The 18,759-nt window shown below is 43.2% G+C and overlaps 1 protein-coding gene across 3 annotated transcripts in view; it reads left to right on the top strand.

Moving 5' to 3' along the window:
• The window catches only part of LOC131697534 (SH2 domain-containing protein 3C-like), a 68,421-nt gene extending 51,625 nt beyond the window's left edge, over positions 1–16,796 (top strand). For 2 of the 3 annotated variants that reach the window (XM_058987092.1, XM_058987091.1), the window contains 10 exons: positions 1,236–1,364; positions 5,231–5,661; positions 6,142–6,234; positions 7,007–7,131; positions 7,509–7,963; positions 9,356–9,471; positions 10,077–10,248; positions 12,552–12,663; positions 13,380–13,586; positions 14,517–16,796. In XM_058987092.1, the coding sequence (XP_058843075.1) occupies positions 1,236–1,364; positions 5,231–5,661; positions 6,142–6,234; positions 7,007–7,131; positions 7,509–7,963; positions 9,356–9,471; positions 10,077–10,248; positions 12,552–12,663; positions 13,380–13,586; positions 14,517–14,692 (2,016 nt within the window). In that variant the 3' untranslated portion in view covers positions 14,693–16,796. The remainder of the gene's footprint in view (positions 1–1,235; positions 1,365–5,230; positions 5,662–6,141; positions 6,235–7,006; positions 7,132–7,508; positions 7,964–9,355; positions 9,472–10,076; positions 10,249–12,551; positions 12,664–13,379; positions 13,587–14,516) is intronic. The other variant, XM_058987090.1, reaches the window with a different exon arrangement.
• Positions 16,797–18,759: the final 1,963 nt, after the last annotated feature.

The raw sequence follows: 18,759 nt of genomic DNA on the forward strand, positions 1-18,759 counted from the left end.
CCGGGGGGGGGGGGGGATTTTAATTAGGTACCCACTTCATTTGCATAACATTCCTCATACTGGTGGAATTGGGGTTTTGCGACTGTTCTCATTCTTCTTGGCCAGTTTTGATTTTTGCTCGGAACATGAAACAGTCGGAGAGTTAAAACCCCACCACAAAAGTTCTCCCGACGGTCGGAAAAGCTTTGATATTCAGGGCAGCTGTTCCTCGAGAAGTGTGCTGATTCTCTGGTACCAAAAGCAGCCTTGCTGGCAACACGATGCTGGAACACACATGCGCATATCTAGTCTTCAGTTAGACTGTGACACCTACAACACAGGACGTGACAGTGTACCAGGAAGTAGCAGGTTTGAAATACGACAAGAACAAACACAATCTTTAGCAGAACAAAGAGGGAGGCAATGACGTTTCTAAAGCTAGTAAGAGGTAGGGAAATGTATTTTAAAGAAATGGTCACTCACTTAAGGGTAGAACCGTAGAATTGAACAATTGAGCCTTCCGGGCTTCACGGCCTGTGAAGCAGATCTTGTTCTCGCTCTGCTCGGAGACGTGAGTACACCGCTAGCTCACCGCTTGACCCCGTTTCACTTTTTTGTTCTTCACGCCTGCCGCGCTAACGAAACGCATCAAATTAACTTTGAGAACAAACAACAGCAATTTCATAGCCCCTTCCCTCTAGGGAGAAAGGGAACAACTTAATCAATTTATCTTTGCAAGTAAAACCAAAAAAAAAGACCCCAGGCAAGGGAATTGATTGAATGTAGCTTCTGCTTTGTGTCTGCTTGTTCTGTGGTGGTACAGTAGGAACCACAACACTGCTCATAAATTCAAGGAGACGTTACTGAGTGGGCAGTTCCAAGAACCTGAGCAAGGGACTAACAAGGAGGGGTTTATACTGGATATCAGGGCATTCTGAAGGACACTAGCAAGTATTCCAGGTTTCATATCACTTCCAGGCATTACTACATGATGTCATTATAGAGCCTTTTACCCTTTTTAACCTGGATTTCTTGGCAGGTCTAAACTCATTTGTGTTCGTGGGATTGATTCTACTTGTAATAAAAGTAACTTAATAAAGATCCCCTCACAACTACGCCATGCACAGGATATCATTTCTACTACAACCACTCCAGGTTAAAATAACAAACTGTGAGAAATGGAACAATATGATGTATAAACTGCTAGTGAGAGTCTCCTGTTGACTAAGCTGTGTCCTCCTTCTCTCTTCCCCCAGTTCTCGAAGGAGAAGTACCTGATCGACTCGCCCCCTGAGAAGCTGCGTCGTGAGCTGGAGGAGGAGCTCAAGCTGAGCAGCAGCGACCCACGCAGCCACGGCTGGTACCACGGGCGCATCCCCAGAGAGGTGAGACGTACCTCCACACACTATAGCTGAGGGTCTTTGAGCCGACTCTGTTTCTCTAGGATAAATGTTGATTGTATTATATTGACCACTTTAGTTTTTTTCTCTGTAACTTGAATGCGACTGATTCTGTTTCGCTGATAACAATGTACAAAAAAAGCCAACTCCTTGTTTTTAATTCCAACCATGCACAAAAAGCTAATTAAGTTGATTTAAGTAAGTCGTAATTGAGAAAAACTATTATTTGCAATGAGTCATTAAGATTTTGAATCGGGGAAAATCTATTTAACTTCACTCGCTTTTTGTGTTTGGTTTGAATTACAAACAGGGAGCTGCCTTTTTTATTACATTATCAATGAAACAGAATCATGTGATCAAAAAATAAAAACCAAAAAGAAAGAACCCTAACTATACACTTGAAAATGTGGTCTGTTACTATGGGTGAAACACACAGTACATCTTTAGTTATTCCAAAGTTTATACATCTCGTTTTATTTCCCTACGAATTGGAATAAACAGCCCACAATATGTAATATGTTGTTTTTTTGTGTGTGTGTTGGTACATTTCCTCCATTTGTCAAAGACCAAACACAAGCAAGCGTCTGAACCGCTATTCAAAAGAGCCAGGCTCATCAAACCAGTGACCCTGCAAGCAAGTGTCTGAACCGCTGTTCAAAAGAACTGGGCTCATCAAATCAGCGACCCTGCAAGCAAGCGTCTGAACTGCTATTCAAAAGAGCCAGGCTCATCAAACCAGCGACCCTGCAAGCAAGCGTCTGAACCGCTATTCAAAAGAGCCGGGCTCGTCAAACCAGCGACCCTGCAAGCAAGCAACCATCTGAACCGCTATTCAAAAGAGCCTGGCTCGTCAAACCAGCGACCCTGCAAGCAGGCGTCTGAACCGCTATTCAAAAGAGCCGGGCTCGTCAAACCAGCGACCCTGCAAGCAAGCGTCTGAACCGCTATTCAAAAGAGCCGGGCTCGTCAAACCAGCGACCCTGCAAGCAAGCGTCTGAACCGCTATTCAAAAGAGCCGGGCTCGTCAAACCAGCGACCCTACAAGCAAGCGTCTGAACCGCTATTCAAAAGAGCCGGGCTCGTCAAACCAGCGACCCTGCAAGCAAGCAACTGTCTGAACCGCTATTCAAAAGAGCCGGGCTCGTCAAACCAGCGACCCTGCAAGCAAGCGTCTGAACCGCTATTCAAAAGAGCCGGGCTCGTCAAACCAGCGACCCTGCAAGCAAGCGTCTGAACCGCTATTCAAAAGAGCTGGGCTCGTCAAACCAGCGACCCTGCAAGCAAGCGTCTGAACCGCTATTCAAAAGAGCCAGGCTCGTCTGCATTTGTGGTCGTAGAGCTTTAACCTCATGTCATCTCAGCGACACGGGACAGTATACATAATGGCAGGGCACCAAGAGTATAAGAGTACAATTCTGATGTGGCATCCTCTGGTTTCATGGCTGTGAAACTCTGCAACCCACACTCTCTTAAACATGACTTCACAGTTCTGACTCATAATTCATGGTTGAGATCAGAACTGTGCATTATGGTTTGACAGCAGTGGAATGCGCTGACAAAACAGCAAAAAGAATGCATTAGGAATTCAATTGAATTCCTTCTGGGAACAGAGAGCAGTTTGAGATGAAGTAGCCTGCATTCAACATCAGCAACTTCCCCAGTAAAGCTTCCCTAGAACCTCTGCAATTAGTGTCTATCAAGCTGCATTTAATCCTATTTTACTGCATATTATCATAATGTATTCTAATATGGATACTTAGCAGAGATAAACAAGAAAATCTGCATCGTGTCTAAACAATGTATGAGGTTACCATGGTTACCCATCCCCTCTTTTCTAGTTTTACAACTGTTTTATATGCTGCCCCCTCTGCTGGTAAAAGGTGAAATTAAACTAGTGGAATACATTTAAATATTACAGCAACTTAAATTAATAGATTTTCTTATTTAAAAATATATATACAAACAAAAAGAACACATGCATGTATGCCTGTCGAACTTTTCCATGCTTTTCCAACGCTCAATCATACTTTATATTCCAGGGATATACAGCTCTGGCCAAAAGCATCACCCTATAGAATTCATTCATTCTGCTTTGTAAAGTCGAATGAAACCTGCTGAATAATGTTACGTGAACATATTGAATTACATACCGCTTTGTAGTTTCCATATAATTAAAGAAAAACTGGAATGGGTCCTGATGGGCTGAACAGCCTGTTCTTTTTCACAACATGTTCTTTAAAAAGTGGCATTTCTTTTTCAAATGACTCATTTATAATGTATTACTAGTCAACAATATTGATCCTGTTTAAATGATAAAAGAGTGAATAGCTTCAAATTGAATTTCCATTTATATTTTTACTGTCCCTTTTCTGCAATCTTTCTGATCCGTTCGTATTAAAATTACTTATAAAAGTGGTCTGCTATGGATGCATGTAACAGGCTAGGTCAGCTGCAGTAAGAGATTGCCCCATCTCATGATCTGACACTTGATTCTCAGATTCTCAGCTCCAGATCGTCAAAGTCTTTTAATAGAATTACAGTAGAGGCTAAACACAAAGGATATGCTTCTCTGTCGTCAGCCCGTCTGTCAAGAAATGAAGCTTAAGCTTCAAGAAATCCTTTCAGTCCCCATGGCTGAAAGAACACATAAAAGCTGGGAATCAATGATCTCGGCAGACACATCAATATAACATCATACAAACCATACATCACAGGATATTAGGAAGGTCACCGAGAAATATTCACAAAATCTAGATTGTATCAAATGGAATCAAATGGATTTTTTTTCCCTGCCTACAGTTAGGGTAGCTAGTTCTTTCAAAGAACACTTTGTTTTCTGTTTTCTAAGTTCTAACCCCACTTTTCCTTTATGTTGTAGGGTACTTCTGTTCCATTTTAATAAAGGATGCAGTCAAAACTGGACCATTTAACTGTCATTGTGCTTCCCCACGTGTCTGTACCACTGTATTCTCCCTTTCAATAAAACCATATATATTACTATAGGAAAATCATAGCATTTTTCCAAAAGGTACACCATCACAGTGTTTCTATAGATTGCTTTAGATTTGTACAATCTGAAGGGGCTTCTGAATTCGCTGCTATTGTTGAGCCCCGGGTAGGAAGGGATGGTCACCTCTCCAAACTGACCGCAGTGTTCTTTCCATTAACTGTCCACTCCAATGTTCACTGAGTGATATGTTCATCTAATCTAGATAACCCTGACTGCGTGTTCACAACGCTAATGAGATTAAGCTCAAATCTGACTCACATGAGAAAGTTAATTGAATTGTTGTGCCACAGTTTGTATTCACTACTTTGCAGTTCTCTATTGCAGCATATACTCAGCAGTCTGCCTAATGCCTTCATCAGAGTCATGAAATGAATTATAAACCTTATATGCCCCCTCAAAGGGGAATTGTCAGCAATTATGATTTACATTACAAAATTAATATCACTTAGAGGGGTTATAGCTAATGAAATTCTTCCACATCTCTTAACTGTAGATCATTTCAACTAGCTATGCAGGTCTCACATCTGCAGTTTTGAGAGAACCGCATGTTATAGCAAACAGATATTTTAATTGTATATCTAGCTCAAGGAAGCTGTATTTGCTGCCTAACTTTCAGGTAGATTTCAACTGGGTAATTTCCCCTGGAGAAAAAATTGTGCCCCCATCCCCACCCCACCCCACCCCTTAAATGTCTGACATACTTTGCAGCCAGTGGGCTAGGAAGTGAAACAGTAACAGAGTACCTGAAATTAAGGCATTCAAAATTAAAGCTTTCTATTAACCATGGTACCTATACTGACCGGTGATTGAAAATAAAGGTTGTATTTGTCGTTCTGGGCAGGTTTCAGAGACACTGGTCGTTCGCAATGGAGACTTCCTGGTCCGGGACTCCCTCACCAGCGTGGGGGACTACGTGCTGACGAGCCGCTGGAATCAGGAGGCGCTGCACTTCAAGATCAGCAAGGTGCTGGTGAAGACGAGCGACTCGTCCTCCCGGGTGCAGTACCTGCTGGAGCGCGAGAGCTTTGATACCTTGCCCGCCCTTGTGCTGTTCTACACGGGCAACCGGCGTCCGCTCTCCCAGCAGGGCGGCGCCCAAATCCACTTCCCCATCAACCGCACACTGCCCCTGCGCTACCTGGAGGCCAGCTTCTCCCTGGTCAATGGCAAGCACGGTCTCTGCCACTCCCCAGCCAATCAGAGGGGGGCGTACATCAAGAGGCGGAGCGTCACCATGACAGACGGGCTGACGACAGAGAAACTACCACACAGGTACAAAACTGAAATGTATTATTTGTATTAATTGAACTGTATTTTTTCAACTTTTGTTCTTAATCTGTTAAATTTGTTCTCCCTCAAATCTAATTTTTTCTCCTTAATCCTTTAGTTGATATTGGAACTTCACATTTTAAAGGATTCATTTTTTTTCTTTTCTTTTCATCTGTTCACCAGCTAAACCCACAAAATACACACTTTTATTAGGCTTTTTGGATAATCAAACTGAATCATGCAAAATGTGATGACTCGTAAAACAAATAAAATCATGGCAAATTATCTCATTGTCTATCATTTTGATCAAAGCCCCCCTAAGATCCTATTTTTATGTGCTAAAGGGGGTCTTTCTTTCTTACAGGGGAGCTATACCCCCTACTAACTTCCTACCTACATTCAGTACAGACAGTTACAAATCAGCAGTTTGTAGAAGTTCCTTTGCAGGCAGGAACTCATTTCCAATGACTTGTGTTCCAATAGGGCACATAGCTTGGGTGGTGAAGTAGAAATGTCATTGCTCAGGACAGCGGTCATCTCCTCTGCAAGCAAGGTGGAGTCCGGTGAGGGGACCAGGTGAAACGAGTTCAGAGTGGACACTGGCTTATACCATAGATCACAAATATCACAGAGCATTACAATCGCCACTGACACGGCACATGTCACAGCTGTTTGTGGACTATATTGAGCAAGCAGCGGCTGTCACGCCTGGTTCAGTCACTGCACCTTGTACTGTTGTTCTCTCGCTTCGTAAACTGAGATGTTTGAGTGCATGAGTAATAATTAGAAACATACATCTGTTTTCAGCATTCACTCCCTTACTTTAACAGGCAATTTGTTAAGTTTAAGGCACCCATACAGAGATAAAGCAGCTGGCTGGTTAATGAAAAGGCAGCCATTGAAAGGGGGGGTGGGGGGGGGGGGGGGGGGGGGTCAGTTTTACTCTCCAGGTGAAAGGACCTAGGAAGACTACCTGAAAGTAAGACAGGCAAATAGAGCTTGCTTTAACCTTTTAGCATGGTTACAATTAAAATGCATGTAATTACACGCACTTCTTTCATAACTGCACTTGTGAGACCTACATGGGGATGGAAATGCATGACACAGAAGATTGCTGGAATTATTTTGTTTGCTATAATCACTTTAATATGTGAAAAACTGTGCTGTGCCCATCCAGTTTAACACAGGGGCTTCAGTCTGCTGTCCCTTCCCTTTCACAGACTCTAGATCACTGCCTGTGCTGTACCTGGACAGACACACAGACACAGGTGCTGAACTCCACTCGAGTAATACAGTACAACAGAAAGTGTCAGTCTGTTCTAACTTTCCCCTTTTTCTTCAAACACAGCCCTTCCGTCCCTCACCACAAGGAGGCGATCCGGAACTGCGCTCTCAGCATGGATCAGATCCAGGACTACCGCTGCCCAATGTCTCCAGTCAGTGAGTCGCCGCTCTCCCCTGCCTACAGCACCAGTGAGTCCATTCACATAACCCCTCTCAATACTGGGACAGAATGACCAAGCTTCTTTCTACCCTAATACATGTGCTATGTACCTTTGCAGTTCACCATGCTTTAACATACTTCTGTGTGCTCTACCATTTAGGAATACAAAACTGAGGTGTATACAGAAGCCCTTAAATGAACACTTCTGAGTGTATTTCTAGTTTCAGTTTTAAAAAGTGATGCAGACTTTTCACTGGAGCTTTCTAGGTTTTGCCTAGAATACTTTAACCACAAGATTTAAAGCAAAACCCTTAATAAAAGACGACTTCATTAGTTGTTTATTTGCACCAGAGTTATACTAAAGGCCCAGCACTAACTGGGTTTCTCTCTCTTTTTCCCCTCCCAGTTACCCGACACAAGAGCCCAGCAGTGGGGCGGGTAGTGGGCATGGTGCCTAGTTCCCCAGTGACGCGTCGCTCCAGTGAACCGCAGCTCTGCCCGTCCTCCAACAACAACGTGCCCTGCCCTGAGATTCTGCCCAGCACCCACTCCACCCCCGCCCATGGGTACAGCCAGCCCCCTGGCCCCACCATGCCCTTCCCGCTGCCCGCCAAGAGCTATGTCGAGCGTCTGCAAGTGGAGGAGGCGGGCAGGTGGCCGAGGGGAGAGTCTGTGGAGGAGAGCTTCACTGTGCCCATGGTTGAGACAGCCTCTGCATTCCAGCCCAACGCTTACCCCTCCCTACTGATGCCCGCTGAGAACAAGCCTCTGGAGATGGGCGTGCTCAAGAGGGTGAAGGAGCTGCTGGCCGAGGTGGACGCCAAGACCACTGCCATGCACCTCACCCAGGCCGACTGCACGGTGCGTCTGTGAATGCGAATGAAACTACATGTATAATCTTTAATACAAATCCTGCTTCTGTGCTTGTTTCAAGCTTGTTATAGCAACTTTGAAACAGGTAGAACATGTTACAGAGTACAGATATCTGGGTATATGGCTGGGTACTGCATTACCTTTGAGGACACATGGACTATATTCTACTGGAGTTTACTCCAGTCTTTAATTAACGCCTATTTTTTTAAATGAGAGAAACACCCATTTACTTTACAAAACTAGTACCAAACATCTAAGAAATGTGACTAAAGGTCTCTTAAGCATTTTCATGGTGTTTTGTCAAAAAATAGGGGTTAATTAAAGACTGGAGTACACACTTTCAAAATATGGCCCATATTGTTTCCGTATGGTATGGTAAAAAGCCATATGTGAAAGGATAGCGTCACAGCCAAGGCTGGTAAATGTCAGGAAGCAGACCCGACAGAAGCTGTAGTTTAAAGGTGCTGTTGCACACATTTATTACACAAATGAATACATGTTAACAAACAAACACAAAATGGCACAAGGGCCAAAATAAAAGGTTTAAACAAAACAATACAATATAGCTTGGGCCTTTGCCTTCACTAACGTTTTACAAAAGCACCCAGGCAGCTCACCCAAACTCGCTCTCCCTAACAAAGGACTGGTGGCTGGAGCCTAATTAATCATTAATTATTCACTTCCAGCCACGTTCTCACATGGAGTTGGTAAGGAGAGATGAACTCCTTCCCTGCCAACTCGACACAAGACATGTGCAGGGTCTCGGCCCTGTCACACCACACTTTACACATTTATCAAGAGTTTATGCATTCAAATGACTTCACTGCCAATTTACGGTGATGTGATTTATAGATTTTAATTGCATAGTTTACTATTACCAATTTAGTTTCTGCAAGGATTTTTAGTCATAACTGGGTTTGCTCTGGACTGATTCTTGTAATTGATTCTCTTCTTGTATTACAGCCCAAACCACCTGACCCCACCTGATCGTTTTCTATGAGTAGCTTACTGTAAAACATAGAACGGTCAGTTGGGGTCTTATTTCCTGTGAAACAGGAAGTGAACTACCTTTGTTGTGGCAGAACATTTTGTCAGAACACAGATATCTTAAGAATTAGTGTGGATTGGGTGGTGATGAAAAATGAATGGCCAAAAAAAAGGAACATTATGTTTGTGTAGATATGTTAGGAGGGTGAAATTTTCTGCTAGTTTCTGAAACTCAAAAATGCATATTACATAATGAAGGAAATTGTTCCTTGATTTGCACTTTTTTAAAACCCATAAGGAATTAGACAGATAGACGCTCTCCAGTGTTGTCTCTGTCTCTCTCTCCTACAGCATGGATAGCTGATTAATGGTCCTCATATTCTCTGTCTCCAGGTTGCTAGAATCCTGGGTGTCACCAAGGAGATGCAGAGGATGATGGGGGTCAGCTCAGGGCTGGAGTTACTGACCCTCCCCCACGGGAGACAGCTGAGACTGGACCTGCTGGAGAGGTGAGAGGGCTGCAGTCTGTCTATGAACAGACCCAATACAGCACTGCAAAGAGGCAGTCACTTCCAATGCCATTAAAGCCCAGAATTCTCATTTACTGTGCTGAAAAGGGGTTTGGGCTTAACACTTCAAATATGTGACTTGAATAATAGTCTTCTCTGGCTGGAGATGAAAGAAGTATTTGTGGTTACGGTACTGAGTTGTGTTTCATATAAAAAATGTTTGCTGTGATGCATAAAGGTGAAGCTTGCAAAAATCATTTCAGCCTGAGTGAACTAACCTACCAGGGAAGCTGCAGTGGTCTGATCGCTGGTCACATGCCAGCTCAGTCCTGTTCAGTTGCCCATTGCAGTATGAGTGTGCATGTTGCCCATGCTTCAGGGTCTAGGTATTTGCTAGGCTAGGACTTTTCAACCATGAGGACGGCTTCAGAAAGAACCCCTCAGAAGCTGATTTTTTGAGTGAGGTGGTTATGTCATTGCTCTCCGTGTCTCTAACGATGATGTCATTGCTCTCCGTGTCTCTAACGATGATGTCATTGCTCTTCATCTCTAACGATGATGTCATTGCTCTCCGTGTCTCTAACGATGATGTCATTGCCCCCCAGGTTCCACACCATGTCGATCATGATGGCGGTGGATCTGCTTGGCTGCACTGGCAGTACAGAGGAGCGTGCCGCCCTGCTACACAAGACCATCCAGCTGGCAGCTGAGCTCAAGAGCAACCTGGGCAACATGTTCGGCTTTGCTGCTGTGATGAAGGCCCTAGAGCTGCCACAGGTACGACGGTCCCACTGTCATGAATCTGAGACTGTCCAGCTAGGGATTTGCTTTGAGATTGTATTCCACATGCTGCAGATGTACGACATGATAGCCCACGTTTTATTTGTGCTGACACCTGTAATGAGATATGTCCATGGCAGGATATGTATAATGCTTGCATACCTTGTTAATCTTTCAAGAACTACTTGGCGACCAAGGGGTCTGTGAAACCAGGAGCTTTGTGGCTTGGAACTTGGTTTCAAGAGGCTAGGTTTCAGGCTATGAGCACAAGGGGAGACTTGGAGTTTGATACAGCAAAGTTGCCTCAAACTAGGTCTCCCAATCCCCTGGAACCAGGTTTCTAGTCACTGTTCCTGAAAAAGTGGTTTGTATTCCCTCAGCTTAAGTATAACACTTTCCCTTGTCTAAGGTATTGACTTAAATTAAGTAGAGGGGTTCCGAAAACTAGAGCATTCTACGTCCCCACGTGTTGCTACAACTATTTACATAATGTACCAGTCATTTTTCTTTTCATTGTTAACAGAGGTGTGTCCTCTCTCTGATCATGCTGGGAGGTGAATTCCTGAAGAGACACAATGAAGCTTGAGCAGTGATGACGGTGTGGTTTCAATGTCTCTCTCTCTCTCTTTTTTTTTCAAATAGTTTGACACAATTGGGGCTACCCTGGAGAATAATTCCAGCTAGTCTACATGAAGGGATGGAAACTAAATAAACATGGTCTATGGGTTTTATAGTTTTACATAAGATTTATAATTGAGTGTTTAAAGTTGAACATACAAAATACAATACAGTTCCCTTAAGATAGCTTTAATTTCTCTTCATGCAGGATCATCTTCAGTGTCATACAATATTAATACCTAAATAAATAAATCAGATAATTATATTTAAAAGCATAGGCATGCAATATACCAATTTACTACCGCATTAATTAGCCTAGTTTGACACAATTACCCCGATCGGTAATTCAAAGTAGTCTCACTTTGACATGAAGGAATGTACTTATTTATGTATTAATAATGTATGAAACTGAAGAAGATCCTGTATGAAGAGAAATGAGCTTAAGAAAGGGACGTGCTGTATTGTATTTGGTATGTTCATCCACAGCTTTAAACACGCAATTATACATCTTACTTAAACTATGAAAAAAACAACAACTGTGTACAATTCTACCAATAGACCATGTTAATTTTGTTTTCATCTCTTCATGTAAAAACAAGACTCGTTGGAATTATTATCCAGGGTAGCCCCAATTGTGTCAAACTATTTTAAAAAAGAATTTGGGGCTCCCGAGTGGCGCATCTGCCCAGAGTGCAGGATGCGCCCTATAGCTTGGCGATCGCCAGTTCGAATCCAAGCTATGCCACTGCCAACCAGCGCCCCCTGTGGCAGGCTGGGCGCCTGCAGGCTGGCCTATACGCAATTCAGAACTGCGTGGTCCTCCGACACTGTAAATTCTGAATATGGCTGCACGGCGGGCTTGCAGAGTGAAAAAAGGGGACGGCTCATTTCGGAGGACACGAGTACTCTTCTTCGTCTCTCCCGAGTTAGTTCGAGGGTTGCAGCGGTGAGCTGGGTTGAATAATAATTGGAAATTCCAAAATTGGGAGAAAAAATTGGAAAATGAATAAAAATAATTGTTCAAAAATAAATAAATTTTAAAAAAAAGTTAATGTGGTAGCCTAATAATTACATTGCCGACCTATGTGCGTTTAAATAAAATGATCAAATCATCCTATTTTATTTTATTTATTTACATTTCAAAAGTACAAAAATTGATCTTCTGATCGGCTTTGGGTAAAGTGTGTTTTCTGCATCCTGGTGGGGTCGTATTTCAGCTTGGGGTCCTTATATAGAAAGATAGATAAAGAAAAAGCACACCCTCGTCTCTGCAGGAGTACCAGTAAAAATGTACGCCTACTGGCAGTGATTGGAGAGAGGACACATCTCTGATCTCAAACACGAGTCATCTTGAAAATACCTTTGAGAGAGACTTCAAATTTAGAAGTGTAAAAACTTGTCAGGATGTTAACAACGAAAAGAAAACTGACAGGTAAGTTATTTAAATAGTTGTAGCAGCACATGGGGACATAGAACGCTACATTTTTCGGAACCCCGCTACTTACTCTTGAAATGCATTACGTTGCTTCCTACAGCACCCTCACATTTAAAAATGAACCTGGAATGTAAGTAAGGTGTTTTGTGCACCTGGTCACTGAAGTGTATCCTCCTCACTCCACTGAAGTGTATCCTCCTCACTCCACTGAAGTGTATCCTCCTCACTCCTGCTTTCTCCTCCTCAGATCTCTCGGCTGGAGCAGACCTGGATGACACTCCGCCAGCGACACACAGAAGGCGCCATTCTCTACGAGAAAAAACTCAAGCCTTTTATGAAGAGCATGAATGACGGCAAAGGTACAGCCCTCCTGTCCTCTCTCTCTCTCTCTCTCTCTCTCTCTCTCTCTCTCTCTCTCTCTCTCTCTCCCTTTCCGTTACCATTCTGCCCTTATATAGTATTTTCTCTTCCCTCCTCCTCACACTCCCTCTCCCTTCACGTGGTTCTTCTGCTGTCTCTCCTATCTCTCTCTCTCTTTTTTTTTTATTTTTTTTTATAAATTTAGTCGTCGGCAATTATTTTTACCCCGGTTTTCACCCCAATTTAGCATGCCCAATTATTATCTGTATCCCCGGCTCACCGCTCGCAACCCCCCCGCCGACTCAGGAAACGGAGGCTGAAACACGCGTCCTCCGAAACGTGCTCCTTCCAAGCCGTCATTTTTCGCACTGCAGATCCACAGCAATGCTACCAGACCTATAGTGCCGGAGGACAACACAGATCTGACGGCTCCGCTGCAGAGCCACAGGCGCCCTATCGGCCACAGGGGTCGCTGATGCGCGGTGAGCCGTGGATTCCCCTGCCGACCTAAGCCCTCCCTACCCGGGCAGCGCTCAGCCAATTGTGCGCCGCCCCCTAGGAACTCTCGGTCACGGTCAGCTGTGACATAGCCTGGATTCGAACCAGCGATCTCCAGGCTATAGAGCACATCCTGCGAGGAGCGCCTTTACTGGATGCGCCACTCGGGAGCCCCCTATCTCTCTCTCTCTCCCTCACACTCTCCTCCCTCTTTCAGAAAGCTGCCCTCTCTCGAACACCTCCTTCCCTCATATGATTCCTCTGCTGTCTCTGCTGGAGAGGGGCGTGGCCGTGGTGGAGGGGGCGGAGTCCTGGGAGAGTGTCGACGCCGGAGTGGACGTGGTGATGAGCCACCTGGAGGCGGCTCGAACCATCGCTCACCATGGGGGGATCTACCACACCAATGCAGAGACCAAACTGCAAGGTAGGTGACTGCCACCCCCCTACCAACACCAGCCATAGTTCTGTGATTTGGTTTAACAGCAAATTAATCTCTAGTTCTGGTTTTACACCTTAGAGTGTTCTAACCAAGACTTTAAAACCTTACTGGCACTTGCAGCATTATCTCTAGGCATTGCTGTGCAGAAGATCCTGTTGTGTTTTTACTTTTAATCGTGGATGCATTATGCTGTAGCGTGTTAGAAATATTCTTGTTCTTTTTTTAAATACTGCTTTTTAAAATATATAGACCTCAAGTTTAGAGATTAGGGACTAGCCACCAAAGTCCCATAGTAAAAGCTTAGCAAAGTGTAATAAAGCATGGTGAAGCATGTAGAGCCCAGAGGTATGGTAAAGCATATTAAAAACATGGCAAGCCATATTAAACTATGGTAAAGGCATAGTATAATCATGGGAAAAGCATGGGAAAACTGTACAGTTACAGTGCAGATTTACTGTGGTGAAGTTTCATAAGCAGGAGGCTTGACTTCTCTCTCTTTCTCTCTCTCTATAGAAGTTCTATGTGTATATCCCCAAAAATGTTGCTTTGCTTAGGAAACAAACTAAAAGTTCGAACATCTTTCATTCCCCCTATACTTCAACCTGTGGCGAGTTTTTATGTAGGAAGGAATCATACAAAAGAATACAAGGTGTCTCATAAGGAAGCCATCATAGGCATTTATTTATATTGGTTGTCTCTGTTTTAGGTGTAAATTGTGTAAGCAAAGAGGAATGAATCCAGATAAATGATGCCTGGTTTACAGGGTGTATAATGGGAGTCAATATAATCTCCCCGGAAAGAAACAGATATGCCTGTGTAGGGGTGTTTGAGAATGGTTTTGCTGCCATCCGGTGGTAGTTTGGTGGTACTGCATCCTGACACCCCTCTCTCTCTCTCTCTCTCTCTGTCCTGCAGGGTTCCAGGCGCGAGCTGAAGTGCTGGAGGTTTTCTGCACAGAGTTTCAGATGCGCTTGCTGTGGGGGAGCCGGGGGGCCGAGGGCAGCCAGGGAGAGCGCTACGAGAAATTCGACAAGGTCCTGACAGCGCTGTCTAACAAGCTGGAGCCTCCGGTGAGACACAGCGAGTTATAGCGCCCCCTGCAGGGACTGTGCACTGGACAAGGAGGCAGCACTCTTGGACCTGGGGGGCGTGCAGACCTGCGGAGGGGTTTCATGAAGATTAACACCCCCCCCCCAAACCAGCTGCAGTAGCTCATATAAACCACAATGTGTTTCACTTTCAAATGGACAACTTTGATACAAGGAAACTGAACAGAAACACTTTTCATTCAACAGGAATCTTAGCTGATGTTGTATCCAGGGGGTTTAACTGTTGTCATGACAACACTCAGTATGCAAGGCCTTCTCAAGATGGCTACACACAAAGCTGGCATGATGATATCATTACAGCAAATGGAGACACCCTTACAAAAATGTACTGTGGAGGAGAATTCATTTTAAAGAATATTAAAAATCAGAACATACTTTAAGAATTTAAGATATTTGTATTATAAATTCAAAAATGCCAAAAAATGCGAGGACCACCGTTTCAGTTTCTGAACTACAGTAAAATGTCGTCATACCACTTGATGTGTATTTTTGTACTTGTTTTGCCTGCAGAAATAAGTTTAGAAATACTAAAAGGAACTTGAAGAAATTCCTCAAAATGTTTTGAGTTTCCTTTAATATTTCTAAATTCAGCACTGTTGAGTCATGGATGAAATAATAGCCTCACATTTCTTTATGCCCTTTTGAAATTACAAATATATAGTGCGCCTCATTAAAATGACCGGGTTAGTAGCACCAAGTTTATAGAATGGTACTTCTATGTTCTGCAGCATTTACTGATTGAGGTAAGTAGTGACCATTCAGTAATATAGAAGCAGTTTAAGTAGTGCTGAAATAGATCCAGTCTGCTAATACTACTGGGTACAGTGATTGAGCAGTACTTTTGGGTAAGGGTGTATCCTAGAAATGAGTCCAGCCGCTGGTGTATCTTTTAGAAAGAGTTTAATAAGAGTTGTTTATTTTTCCCAGACAGATTGGTAACATGAGAATAGGGGTGATGTGTCTCCTTGCCTTTCTGTCTGTGTAAATTTATGTGTACAGTGATTGTTTTTATAAGTCTGGGTATCTGATCAAATCTAGCTGGGACTGCTTTTATTAACTTTCTTCTTTTCTGAATGTGAAATTATTATGATACTTTGATTTCCTATATGAATTGCAATTGGTTGATTGATTACCTGGAGATAGCATTTTGTTGCAAAAGGGGAATTTTCTTTTCAAAAGTGACTTAATTTTTTTAATTTTTTTTTTAATGAGTCAAGTAACCAAATGTTTCAACTATAACCTGAGTTTACCAGAATCTAAAGTTGCTCTTTCACCAAGGCTTTTTAATTTTCCCTTCAAATTGATTAGTTCTGAATCACAACAGACAGCTCAAGACTGCAATGCTATTTTCAAACAGCAGAGGGTGTATTCTCTGTAAAAGAGAAAGTAGGCTTGCTACGCTCTGTTTCAGGTTCAGCTAACATTAGTGCAGGCGCAGTAGGTTATTAAACAAAATGCAGATATTGCCAACAAAGTTCCCCATTGTTTTATGCTCTAGCTCTCTCTCCTTCCACTAGGGGTGATATCAAGCCATGCTTGAGGGAGCAGCAGCACCTAAAACAGAATGATTAGAGGAATGAAGTGCTGAGCCTCTCTTTCAGTCATGCATGATTGATTCAGCGAGTGGATCCTCTGCATATAGTGTCTGCTTTATAATGTATGAACTGAATCAAAATGAAGAATGAACTGCTACTGCAAGTGTTGCAGGTTTAGTTACTATATACCCCCAACTGTAGTGTTTTACACATTTCAACATGCCAGGAATAAAGTCAACATAACACCTTCAAACCCTTCAGTCACTTCTCACTGCGCTCAAAGCCCATCGCTGACGGAAATCAGCATTGCCTACTGGGAGGGTCCATCGCCAACAACAACATCATTTCCTTTTTTGTACAAAGCGTTATCTGCCTCACTTCCTGTTGTACAGAATTCTGTGTCATTTCCTGTTGTACATAGTCATTCTTACATCATTTCGTACTTGTAAAAAAAAAACATGATTACATAATTTTCTTATGTACATATGTCATTTTTTCCTTGTTTTTTTTTTTTTTGCTAAGAGATATAAAATCTAGTAAGCTTGTGTTGATGCGGGTCTTGATTGGTTTTCTTTGTTAATCTTGTTAACATGCTTGGCTGAGAGTGCTAGAGCAGTAGTTTTATTAGAGACGTGCCAGCAGAACGTATACAAGCTGATTATAAGATCAGAGCTGCTGGTGTTATATTGCATTACCCCCTGAATGGACTCCATTCGTTGCTTTAAAATACACTAGCTGGGATTACATTGAACTGTGTTTAATAACAGTGAACCGAGACAAGAACATACAACTGAGCTGCGGTCTTGCAATTAAACCTGTCCCCAGTGCAACATACAATTAGGAACTCTAGTTACTGGAACTGCATGTACTGCTGTGCATATTACACTGTGTAACACTTTTTTTTTTTTTTTGGTTCCTGGGTAGTAAGTGTTATTTCCTAATTGCTTATGACTCAAAAGTATAGAAAATGGCTATTATTCCTCACAAACTTTTGTTGCTTTTGTGACCAGGACAGTGATATTTTGAAATTTACCTATTTTCCAGAACATTCCAGATAGATTCAGTGCTGAGTAACCTTGGAGTAACTTCTAGAACTTTCTAGAACTTTCCAGTAATATAAATAGTAGTATAAATACAGGGGCCTTAAGCCCACCAGTTCAGTTTAGTTCCAGCTGCCTAAGTAGATACATATCTGCGTCAAGATGGGCTCTGCTTCTGCCACAATGTGACCAGTCTGTTCGAGGCAATCGGAATCGCCTGTAACCAGAATGAGTGGCGCCTCTTCATTGACAGCTCATCCAGGAGCCTCAAAGCCGTGCTGCTCCATAATGGTAACAAGTACCCGTCTCTTCCCCTGGCTCACTCGGTGCACCTCAAAGAGGATTACAACAGCATCAAGACCTTGCTGGACGCGTTGAAGTATGATGAGTACGGCTGGGAGGTCATAGGTGACTTCCAAATGGTGGCATTCCTGATGGGTCTCCAAGGCGGTTTTACCAAGTTTCCCTGCTATCTTTGCCTTTGGGACAGCAGGGACACCAAGGCGCACTACCACAGGCGGGACTGGCCACAGCGGACCGAGTTCTCTGTGGGGAGGAACAACGTCAAGTGGGAGCCACTGGTGGACCCCCCGAAGGTGCTGATGCCACCACTGCACATCAAATTGGGCCTTATGAAACAATTTGTCAGAGCTCTAGATAAGGAGTCGGCAGCCTTAAAGTAACTTCAAGACTTCTTCCCTAAGCTGTCTGAGGCAAAGGTCAAAGCCGGTGTCTTCGTTGGACCACAGATAAAGAAGATCCTGGAGTGCAATGAATTCCCCAAGAAGCTCACTAGTAAGGAGAAAGTGGCTTGGAACAGCTTTGTCGCAGTGGTTTGGGGCTTCCTGGGCAATCACAAGGCCGAAAACTATGTGGAGCTGGTTGAGACTCTGGTAAAGAACTACGGCACAATGGGCTGTAGGATGTCCCTCAAAGTCCATATCCTTGATGCTCATCTTGATAAATTCAAGGAGAACATGGGAGCGTACTCGGAGGAGCAAGGCAAGTGCTTCCACCAGGATATACTGGACTTTGAACGCCGCTACCAAGGACAGTATAACGAGAACATGATGGGAGACTACATTGGGGGCTGATTCGTGAAAGTGATTTACAGTATAATCGTAAATCTCGAAAAACTACTCACTTCTAAATCTTTTGTAGTCATTTTTGTATTACTTTAGTATAAATACATGTTAATTTGGATTCATATGTTGTTTTTTTCTGACTTTATGTGAACAAAAAGACACAAATCTGCCCGTTTTCTCATTGGAAATAGGTAAATTTCAAAATATCACTCCTGGTCACAAAAGCAAAGTTTGTGGGGAATAATAGCCATTTTCTATACTTTTGAGGCATAAGCAATTAGGAAATAACACTTACTACCCAGGAACAAAAATTGTGTTACGTAGTGTTATAGAATAGGCCTTTTTTTCTCTCCATTAGCTTCGTATGTTACAGTGAATTGGGCCCACAG

Source organism: Acipenser ruthenus, chromosome 15, assembly GCF_902713425.1.
Source record: "Acipenser ruthenus chromosome 15, fAciRut3.2 maternal haplotype, whole genome shotgun sequence".
NCBI classification, from domain to species: domain Eukaryota; kingdom Metazoa; phylum Chordata; class Actinopteri; order Acipenseriformes; family Acipenseridae; genus Acipenser; species Acipenser ruthenus.